The sequence below is a fragment of the Corvus hawaiiensis genome, chromosome 3 (assembly GCF_020740725.1).
Source record: "Corvus hawaiiensis isolate bCorHaw1 chromosome 3, bCorHaw1.pri.cur, whole genome shotgun sequence".
NCBI lineage: Eukaryota > Metazoa > Chordata > Aves > Passeriformes > Corvidae > Corvus > Corvus hawaiiensis.
The window spans coordinates 100609637-100621337 of record NC_063215.1 but is presented as its reverse complement, the minus strand read 5'-3'; the positions used below and the strand labels follow the sequence as shown (position 1 = coordinate 100621337).

At 44.6% G+C, this 11701-nt stretch overlaps 1 protein-coding gene across 1 annotated transcript; it reads right to left on the bottom strand.

Annotated features, from left to right (window-relative positions):
* Positions 1-4879: 4879 nt before the first annotated feature.
* POLR3F (RNA polymerase III subunit F) lies at positions 4880-11666 on the bottom strand. Its single transcript, XM_048299295.1, has 9 exons — positions 11560-11666; positions 11006-11123; positions 10055-10122; positions 9865-9932; positions 9452-9564; positions 8515-8658; positions 7010-7117; positions 6115-6306; positions 4880-5531 (listed from the first exon to the last, which is right to left on the bottom strand). Exons 1-9 carry the CDS (start codon positions 11613-11615, stop codon positions 5454-5456), a joined length of 945 nt encoding a protein of 314 aa, XP_048155252.1. The 5' UTR covers positions 11616-11666; the 3' UTR covers positions 4880-5453.
* Between the last annotated feature and the right edge of the window lie 35 nt (positions 11667-11701).

The window sequence follows — 11701 nt, the reverse complement described above, 5'->3', positions numbered from 1 at the left end:
AAGCACACTGGGCAAAGTCATGAGGCCATCCAGCCCAGCAGCAAGGCAGGGACAATCCATCAGATTTTCCTCCTGCTCTGTTCCCTGAAACAATTTTACCCCCACATCTGCTTGAGGCCACAGTGGTTCATTACTCTGCCAGGAAATCTGTATCCCAGCCTACTGGGAAGACCCCTGCAGTGCCCAGACCCTCTGGAGAGGAGAGGTCCAAGAATGGACACAATTTTCAGGGATATGAGGTAGAAGTTTAGCACACCTGACTTGCCCCAGGAATTTGTCTCTGCCTTGAAACTAAGCAAATATGTTTCCTCTTTCATTGCTTCCATCTTCTGTTGCTTCCCAGAGTCTCTTCCAAAGCCAAGGAGGAAAAGCCTTTTCCCAGTGAGCCCAAGACAGAAATCCTCCCCTGCAGCTTTGTGTGAAGCCACGCAAGTGAGATTTGTCCTATCTGAATGCACGGACCTGAATCCATTGCAGACTTTCACACGTATTCAAGCGGCAAAGGCATTGCAGTGAAATACCTCAACGTGCTTCTAATAATTTGGGTGTTTGCCTTAAATTCATGCAGTGGTCAGCTTATAAATACTCCCCCAGCTTCCGTGTGGGCACTGCTCCACCTTCGCTTAAAGGAAAAAAATGCCCTGTGATCAAGTTCACTCACCCATGCACTGTCAAGCTTTGGGGGTTTTTTTCCTGTTTTCTTTCTTTTAAATGCACAGAAATCTGTGTTTGGAATGTGCAGAGTACTGTAACAGGTCCAAAACAAAACAAAATGAAATTCTGTGTGAGGTGAGCATTAGCTTTGCCTTCCCAGCTTCCTGACATCCCAAATGCAGTGGGAATAAGAAAGTAGAAGCATACTACTGATGTGTGTATCCTAAAGTGCATAAAATTCACATTACTACTATTGCTAGCATTCTAAGACCCAGGACTGGCTCTCCAAGTAGGAGGCAAAGCAAATCTGCTTTTCTGAAGTTGCCTGTTTTGTCCTTCAAGTTACGTCTCCCTCCCTTTGCCACATCTCAACAGCAAAGAGCCTTACTAGGACCCAGGGCTTCAAGGCCATAGTGCACACCACTGCAAGCATTAGATTAACTAAAATACTGAGTAACTACTCTGAATTTGTGTCCTGCTTTCAACTTTCAGAATTAACTTTCCTCCCTCGTAGCTGGTTTAGTGCTGCATTTTTGATTTACGATTGGGAAGATGTTGGTAACACTCTGATATTTTAGTTCTTGCTGGGAAGTTCTTATGCTAAGTTAAGGACTTTTCAGGTTCCCATGCTGCCCTGCCAGCCAGGAGGCTGGGGGTGCATAGGAATTTGGAAGGGGACATAGACCGGACAACTGACCCCGAGTGGCTCAAGGGATATTCCTTATTCCTTACCATACAGTGTCATGCTGAACAATTAAACTGGGGAGAGTTGGCTGCTGGTTTCCAGCCCACTGCTTGGGCACTCCTTGGGCAATGGTCAGCAGAGGAGGAGCAACTGCGTTGTTCATCACTTGTTTTATGTAATCTTTTACCATTATTTTCCCTTCCTTTTCTGCCCTGTTAAACTGTCTTTATCCAAATCTAAAAGCTTTACCATTTATTCCAATTGTCTCTCCATCTCACTGGGGAGGAAGTAAGGGAACACCTGTGTGGTGTTTACCTGTCTGCTTGGTTAAACCAAAGCAGTTTGGAAGAGGAGCACAATCTTAAAGCTCTGTGTTTGTGGGCCAAATAACCCAAGTAAAAGCTTTCCCAAAAGCATCTCCTGGAAGAATCACAAGCTTGCTCAAAAAGTCAGAGAAAGAAAAACACCACAGGCTGCCTACACAAGCCCCAACTTGATTTTTGTTTAACAGCTGAAAGAGAAGAGAGCTTTGAGCTCTGATTCCTGTCCTCCCCACTCCCCAGAAGATCTCCCAAAGAATGAGCAAAGTGCAATGACCAACTTTCTCATGTTGGAAGTGAACATTTTAAACGACAACTTGGACAACATCCGCAGAGCTTGTCACAATACCTTTTAGTCTCCTCCAGACTGCAAGTTAAGCTGGGCTTAGTGTGGCTGAGGAGGGCCTGGGCATGCATTACTCACAGGTGAAATGACAGAAGTCCCAGCCAAGTGGAGCAAGAGGAGGGAAAGCTGGTCTGTCTGTGGCAGAGGAGAGCCCTGTTTGAGGTGTCTGTAGCCTGTTTCAAAGCATCAAGTGTTCAGCAGCAGTAGGAGACCCAGCTGCCTCCACTCACTACAGTTTCGTCCCAAGATCTGTTCTGCACGTGGAGGCAAAAAAGAAACCAATGTGGCTTAAGACCGAGCTTTTTTGCTGTTGGAGCCCTGGGGGGAGCCATCCCGGGAAGAGACAGGAGATGGTGCTCTCTAACAGCACCAGAGGAACAACAATTACCCATCACACCTCACACGGGCCAGCTACCATCAAAGTAAAAATAAAAAAAAAAACAACCAACCAACCAAACCCAGGAAAAAACTAAACAGCCACACAGCCACGGGGTAAATGTTTTCAATACCAAAGCTTCAAGTTTGCCATTCATCCTAAGGTTTTAAACTTCGGTGTGTAAAGGCTACATGTGCCAGGCAATATCTGCCAGCTGTACACTGTCAGTTCACAATGCAGCCAGCTACCATAGTCAATGTTTCTCTTGGAATTAAAAAGCAATTTTGCACTTGATTCCGTGTGAAAATGGCATCTGGGTGTGCCCACCCGCCAACTTGCCTTTGGACAAGCTACTGCTAGTGAGGGAACCACTCAAAAGAGGCTCTTGGGTTGACAGCAGGATCAGGGCTCACGAAAACACGGATGAGCTCTCTCCAGCTCGGAAGGGATCTCATGGTCCCGCAGCAGCTGATCTCTGACCTCTTGTATGAGGCCTGCATAAATAAATGAGCAGATCATGCTTCCAATTTGTCATCCATGTTTTAAGGGATAACTCAGCTTTCTACACGTAAGCGTTTTCATATTCAGTACTGGAGCTACTATAGTAGCTTCCTGAAAACATTACACTTCATACCAGTTTGAAATAGGGACAGCTTTGCCAGGGAGAAGATTGACAAAAGCAAGGACACTCTTAGTGCTACCTTTTAGCATTTACTCCCTTTTCAGATAAGAATTTCAGGCTGATAGATTAGCCAGGTTCATGAAGAACCAGAGTGACAGAAAGATCATTTTTCTCTGATTCATATACAAATAGATCAGACAGTTTCCTATCTTACAGATAGGAAATTGAAATTACTTTTCCCTTATAGGCACTTTTTTCCTAATCTGAGAAGTCTTGTTACAGCTTCAACACTAGGAAGTTTCAGATACCACAAAGGTCATCCAAGCCAGATAAACTCAATGCCAAAATTTAAAGTGCTTAATAAACCATCTGTCTACTTCCTAAAGCTCTTCACTGAGGAGAAGCTTTCTCTCCTTTTTCTTATTGCCAATGAATGTGATTATAGAGCATAAAGTGACATACCTGCATGATAAAGTCCTGTTGTTTCCCTGGAAGTTATCTTCTAGCTGCAGTGGAGCACAAACATTGTGTTATCTCTGCAGCAGCAGGACTCAGGACCCCATTGTGTCAGGCCCCCTTTGAAGACAGGAAGACAAAGGCAACCTCAGCCCCACATCTCAGTGAAATTACCTTTGGTTGAATAAAGGATGTCTGATCCAAGGCTCCCTCCAGGGAAGAGAGCAGCATTTTCCCCTTGGCTTCTCTGTGCTGAGTGGTTAAAGGGGGCAGAGGAAGAACAAAGCTCCAATCATTTCACCCCCACTCTCTCTTGTAAGAGCTTTTGTAAGAGTTCTTCTGTCTCTGTAGAGATATGCATCCCTTTCACCTGGAGACAACACTGCAGCAAAAGGAGAGCCTGCTGGGGGTGCTCACCTTGCTGACACACTCAAAGTCCTTCCATGGAGTTGCCAGCTTATCAGTACTCATTGTTTGCTCCAGTACACACCTAACTGCTCCCACACAAGGAGCCTTTGCCTCTGCATCCATACCCTCCCTGCATGAGACAGGAACTGTGGGGCCTTTTTATTCTTTATACAGCACTTACCCCCATTAGCCTCTGTCCTCCATCCACGCTGTAAGAAGGGAAATGGAAATCAAGCAAGATTTGAACACTTTCACATGTGATCCAGACTGCTTTTAGAAAGTGCACACTCCTGGACAGCACTGGAAATGCTGATGTAAAGTCTCTTACCCTTATGATGTAAACTGTTCCAAAATCTACATTAATCCTCTGTCAGGTTACCCAGAGTGCTGCTAACTCAGCCACAGAGGTGCTTTTCCATCACCCTCCCAACACAGCGTCTGAGAGGGCTTATCTTCAGCCAGGCACATTTGAAAGCCAGATGCAATGGGCCCTGTGTTGTGCTTGACCTCCTGATTGTTCCCCAGTGCTGGGAGACTGTTATGAAGATACTGAGCAACTGTGGAGAGATCCTGCCTGGACAGAGCCAGCTGAAGCCACAGGCAGCAAGTGGTACAGGGACCAGACTGTCTGTGCACCCCACCCTGCCTGCTAGTGTGTCATTCCAGCCCTCTGCTACTCGGGATGCTGGGAGAGCTGGCTGGACCACATATGCACAGTATTCATATTTATGAAAAAGGAATCACACAGAGAGTCACACTCAAGAGAAAGACACGTTTGCTAGTATTCAGATAATCTATAAAATCTATACAAATTTTCTCAGTATCACCAGACCAGAGGACCCCTTTCTGTTAGGAAAAGCATATCTTCCCAGAATACATCTACTCAAAATTTCAGTGAAGATATCCATGTATGTGATGCAGCTGCAGAACACAGCACCAGAAAGTTGATGAGGAAAGAATAAATACAACAGATGCATCACCAGGCAGCAACACAGGAAATGAAGCACACATGTACATAAGAAAAATTTGGGGTTTAATGATAAATTAGCAGGTAAGAAAAATAATAAACAATCAGTGAGTTCTATTTGACATATTCAGAATCTTTCCCACATCAGATTCTTAATCTTTAGATGGAAGCTATCATGGGAGAAAAGTGTCAGCTTTAGAACTTAACCATCCATCAGTAGCATTAGTCTGAAAACAAAATTTGGGATCTCTTTCTTGGTACCACTTGTTAGCAAGTTTTTCTGATCAGCTGTGAGGGCCTAATATGTGTTAAGACAAAAATGTCTCAACGTTGTTTGAACTTTATTTTGAACTGTTGCTTAGAATCAGTTTCAACATTAACCACCTTAGTTGCCACCTCCAATTTTGGTTCAAGATTGGATCTACATTTCCACTTCAGTCCTGACTCCACTTCCAGTCCACTCCCAGGATAGTTCACACAACTGATACATTGCTGGTTTATGTATCGTCACTCCATGTCCTGAAGTTGCTCACAAATTTAGAAGGCCGCTTTTAAGAAAAGCAAGCTGTTTGTCACCTTGGCTGTGAAGCAAGAATCCAGTTTACAGTTTTCTTTCACTTTAGAACTCCAACCACTCTGTCATGTAAATACAGTTTGATGGAGAAATCTCACCACCTTCGTGACAATCATCAAAAACCTGCAAAAAAGAAAGCCCTGTGTCAGCAGAGTAATTACTTCTGGTTGGATCATGCTTGGTGTGTGTAACATGCTCCCATGTTTTCTGCTCCTTCCCCAGTAGATCAGCATTAGTCTAACAGAGGCTAAAATCTAGGAAGCCTTATGGCAGCTCTGAGGGAGAAGAGAAAAACAGATCCCACCACAAAGGGACATGCTGGCAAGTTTTACCTTCATACCAGGTCACAGGAGGAGAGACCAAAAGCTAGGCAGAAATAAGGTAGCTTGTTAAAAACACAAGCAAACCTGGGATCAGAAATATAACACAATTTGGAACAGGCTACAGTTGACAGCATCCTTTCACATACAGTCCAGTAAAGAGACAGGCTGGAAGTGGGAAACACCTGGCAGAGCAGGTGTTTAGACCAACTAGAGAGTCTGCCTGTTACACCACAGCTAAGGCATCAGGGGCAGCTTTTAAGCCCAGCTGGCTTAGCCATGAGGCTGGCTCATGGGCAGAACCTGCAATGTGCCAGCTGGCCATTGCAGGACTGTGTTCAGGAGCTGCATGCACCCACTAATGATACACTGAGTTAGTTACTCACAGGGCAGAGTCCACAGGGCGTCCTGACTAATCCCGTGGGCTGGATGAGAGGACTGACGGCTCTGTACAGCTTCATCTGCCCATCCACACTGCCCACTGTCCCCTCCTTGGCAGCAATAATGGTCATCTCCACTTTGCCATCATAGATCAGAGTATTCAAAATGGTCTCAATGTCTTCCATTGACAACTCTACCTAAGAAACAATTTGTGAAATAGATGTTAGGAAAGATGCATGCCAGTAAGTCCTGCAAGGACAAAGAGAGCAAACACCATGAGTAACAAATCCTTAGAGTTCTAACCTAGTCCAGAAAAAGACACCAGTCTCACTGGGAACTTTATGAAGTTGTGCAGATGCAAAAAGAAAAGCAAATACTAATAGCTCCTACCTCCTGAGCACTTTTGATTTGCACTAGCCAAAAAGAACTTCCCTATGCACCAGAGGTGCCTCCATCATCCTAGCATGATACAGTTCCAGTTTTGCAGGAAAATGATTGTAAAAGAAGAAAAACACAAGAGTGCTAAAGATATTGATGGTGACCAGTAATTGTGGGGTATTCTTCCCCTTCTATTTTTTTCCCTTGCCTAAAACTCCTTGAAGTACGTACGTAAACTTAAGAGAAATGATGAAATCTAAACCTGCTGAGACTGTTAACAAGGATGTGACTGCTAAGTCTTTTATATATCTTTGAAAACCCACATGCACAAGCTATCTTGGAATCCCAGGCAGTATCAATGACCCTCCCCAAAAAGCAATGAAGCCACAAAGCTCACCTCTACCACACAAGCTGTAGGGTACTAAGACACTTATGAGACCTTCAGCAAGTTTGCAGTCCTCAGCTCCTAGAGCTAATCAGGCACTGACAATTTGAACAGTAGTGAGATGAATCTGCTCTGACCTTACTGATGCCCAGTTCACAGATGTATTTCCACACCTCGTGAGATGAGGCAAACGAGCTGTTCCTCTGTATCATGGGGTTCTGTTTGCTGTCTCGAGCTGCCTCTGCCTGAGAAAAAGCAAAGGTTAGTTACAGTCAGCACTCACTGCCAAGAGCTTCCTTCGTGGTTCAGTTTCAGGCAGACTCAAAAACAGCACTTGTTTTCCATTTCTGGAACACATTTAGCATTTAAAGCCATGTCCTTAAGACTGGTGTATGCGAGACAATGCAGTGCACAATCAAATACAATTTTATAATAAATCACATAAAATTTAATAAGAATAATTCAGATTAGTATGAAGGAATACCAGCATCTGGCATTTTGTTGACCAAAAAAAAAAAAAAAGAGTTTCTGCTGTACCTAGAGCCAGTTAAAACATATTGTAATGGAATAGACAAATGCTACAATCTGCAAATGGGACATTTTAGACTAGGAGCAATTGTCTTCTAGGCAGAACTAACTGACTGCTGCCTTATGCCCTCTTAGAAATGAGGTGCTCTGCAGAAAACACAGTGACATTTCCTAGATTTTTTAGTCCTGTGCTCTTTGCTGCTTAGTTTGTGTCTTAGTTTAAGACAATTATACAGGGTGGAGACTCCAAAATTAGTTACCTCCCCTTTAGTTTTAACCAATCTCACCAATAAAGAGAGATGGGGGAAGGTATCAGTGAAAAAGTATCAGATAAGAGGTAACAAATAAAAGGTAACAGCCTCCAGGGTTCCAGAACTCCCTCTTCCCACAAACAACAATCAGCAGGGGACAGGGACTAAACAAAACCTGGACAAACTATTTTTGACCAAAAGGCTCCAATGCTGCTTAAAACGCTGGAAAAAACTTCCCGGCAAGTTGCAGGTCCGCCCCTCCTCGCCAAACGGCAGGCAGCTGGAGAACTCATGGAGAGATGGTCTGACTCCTCCTCAGCTGTCCCAGCAGCAGCGGGAAAAGGTATTGCGACATTCCCTCTGGAGCAGGTTTGGATTGCAAAATGCTGCTTCTCGGGTTTAGCCTTGGAGACCTGCCCCAGGCAACCCCCTCGGGAGGGGGAGAACAAAAGCGCTCCCCTCGTGTCTGTTTCCATGTTTAAAGTGACCCTGCACCCCCGCTTCCAGGATAAAACACACCAGTTCCTCTTAACCGGGTTGCTGGGTCTTAGGGACAGTAATAATCTTGGGCAGTCTGGCATTCAGAAGATAAGGAATACACAATTTTGGGTCTCCTAGGACAGTTTGTCATTGGACCTTGGAGATGGCAGGCTTCACTCCTTGTCGAGGGTGTAAAAATATCCATCATTAAAATACAACACCATCACACTTGCTGTGACAAAAATAATAGTCCAGTACAGATTTGCCAATCTAGCTGCAATAATGGCCAACATCTATGGAAAACTTAAGCCTTGTCTGGCACCTATTTTATAAAGAAAACCATTACTTGCACAAAAGAAATGGCAGGCGACTTTGGCACTCACCTTACTCTGCAGAAACTTAAAACACTGTTGATTTAACACCTCCACAAATTCAGACTCGAAGTCCTGGTCGCTGTACCAGGCCCCACCAGTGACAGAGCGGTCGGGCTGCAGGTTGTACAGCATATAGACCTTCTTCTTGGATGCCTGTTGGAGGAAAATGTATAGCTCTCAACAGCTGAAAGCCCTCATAAGGAAGGAAGATTTAAGCAGATGATCTGAAAAAGAGGTAGTTCATTACTCCTATACCTGGGGCACAGCAATCCACCTAAGTCAAGCTATCCTCAACCTGTTTGACCCTCAGGTAACACAGAGATAAAGAGAAGATCAACATCTCTCACAAGAACATGAAAAAGCTACTGCTTTTCTGCGTCCAACTTCTGTACCTCCATCTGGTTTACCAGACCCAGTGTGAACCAGAACATTGAAGGTAGCTTGTGGAGATCCAGGGCAGAGGACCCTTGCAGAGCCACTTGCAGCTAGGTAACCATATCAATAGTGCCACATAAAAGGCTGAGATTGCTTCAGTATCAGAAATATCAAACAACAACTGTGGCAGCAACTCTGGGACCAACTGAGAAAAAGTAATTATGGGCAAGTTGATTATTTGGGTGGAGACTTGAGAGGAGAAAGGAGTGGTAGAAAAGAGAGTTAACAAACAAAAGAGGAGAAGTCTTTTATGTAAAAGTCAGAACAAGAGAGGGCAGGATCTGCAGACAGTAGGAGCGTGCATGTTTACAGACAGCAGAGAAGCTGATCTGTGGACTCAATATCTGTTGCACCTCAAACCTGCACACTAAAGGCAGAGAAACACTGGTGCCCAGTCAAAGAGAAAGCTGGAGGCAAAATGAGGTTTCTCTGCTCCCAGTCCTCTGTTAGAAGCGTACAAAGCATGCAGCAGATGTTTGAAATGGTTAAAAAAAAGTCACAAAATACTCACTGCCACAGATTTAACTGCTTTAATTAGTTTCTTGCTTTCCAAGTTTTTCAGTATCTTGTTAATCTCTGTTAAAGGCAGATTACTTTTGTATCTAATGTCTCTGCTCCAAATACCTGTTAAAAAACAGAGAAGTGAACAGAAATAAATAGAAGAAGCCATTTGTTTCTGTACATACTCACCCACCAAAAGTCACACCACAACACTGCTTTGAGTCACTTGCCTACCACAGGAGGGATCCTACCCCTCCCACCAAAAGGGAAGGAATGGACAGAATGGATTGGGGAAAACTAACAGCTATGTGAACTCTTAAGATTTTATATCTGTATTGTCTGGGCAAGCATTTGTGACTTTGGACAGGAATGGTCCCACAAGTAAACAGAGTTAGCACCATTCACAACCATAATTTAAAGTACCTTTGTTGCCTGCGTCCTCTATGATTTGGTAAACCAGCTTCTCTTGATTGTCAGAGCCTTTCATTTTACTGTGAAACAAGACTGTCATCAGGATTTTTGAAAGATCCAAAATGTTAAAGAAGTTGGATTTGTTTTAAACTACAAACAAGAATTGTGTTCCAAATATATTTCCCAGCAAACACAGGCTTACCTTGCATTTTGGGAATCTTTGATTCTGTATAGGAGACCTGCACTGCTCCTCAGAAGATCCAGCTGCCCCTAGGAGAGATGGGCACAATGCATTTACTTTCCTTCAAACAGCTTGTTTCAGAAGGTGTTTTAGAAGAATATTCTAAAATTCTACAATAAAAACCTTATTTAATGCCAACAAAATAAAGAAAAATGAAAACTAACATTTCTAACCGCTGGAAACAATAACAGCCTTGAGGATTTTTTTTTCCCCTGAAAAGTATCCACTTATCATCAGCTATCAGAAATAACAAACAGCTCCTGACCCTTCCCACAACATCTACACAATTCCTAATATTTCTCCTGACTTTCACATGGTACAAGGGACACCAAGTTTTTGTATACTTGGCTCTGAGTTTCCACCAAAGCACTTATTTGCATGGAAACTGAGAAATCACAGTGGAGATCTGGAACAATTCCAAGTTTCAGTAGCAAAGTTCTACTTTTTACTAAGTGGCCATCACTGGAAAGCTGCCAGCTGTGATGGGCAGTGACTCTCAGAAGCAAATTACTGGCATCTCTCACACACACAAAGAGATTGTTCTGCTCTGCATGCTTGTGCCAGGCAAAATCCTTACTTCCTGTTTTGAAGAGGCAAGCAATTAGACAAGCCTAAGAGTGTAAGTGTGTATAACAGCATTAACATTCACTCTTTCACTGCCAGTGGATCCTTTCCTATAGTTACAGCCTTTCTTACAGATCTTACAGATCTGGCATGCTTCATGTTTCACCTGTGTGCCAGCAGAGCAATCCACACACTTTGGATTTTGTGAGGGGTTCAGAGGAGTCCATCACATATGAGAGCATGGGCTAACATCCATCCTTTTCTCTACATTTAACTAATTCCCCATCACTAACAGGCCTTGTGGTTATGCATGTGCAGAAGAAGATGAGGAAGGTGGGATCTCCCTACCATGGAGAGCAGCCTGTTGATGGCCACAGCTCTCTGCTGGGCTTCCATGTGAGGCATGTCATTCTGGATCACCTGGTCTGTGATGCCATGTGGGAACTGGTGGCACAGCTCAATAATCCTGCAAGAAGAGAGAAGCAACTTTAAAAGTCATGTTCTGCTGCATCCAAAACCAAATCCAAACAGTATTGGAGTCAGGATGGAAAAGAGTGACACGAGCAACTCAGAGGAAAAGTATCCATCAACTGCTTCTTGAGGGAGCTCAGCACCTACTTGCTGTACACCATTTCCCTTTCCAAGACCAGAAAAACACCCAACCCCCACTGTCCCCTGAGCACTGTCCCCTGAGCACCTCCCAGCACGAAACTCTCAGTGCCCCCAACAACCCTCTCCTTCAGCACCTGTTTCCTGACCACACTCGGGCGTCCAACCCCCTCCCTCAGGCCTTGAAAGACAACGCCCCGCCCCAAAACACGTCCCTGGCCTCCCTGCCGGCCTCCACACACCCACCCCGCCGCCCGGCAACCTCCATGCCTGCCTCCGAGGGCCCCCAGCACCTGCTCTCGATGTCCATGGGGTCGGGCACCTCTGGCTTCACCTTCACCTCCGCCATAGCACGGCGGGCTCCGGCGCGGCCAGATGACGTCAGAGACGAGCGCCGGAGGAGCGGGCTGGGTCGGTTGCTACGCAACAGCCAAT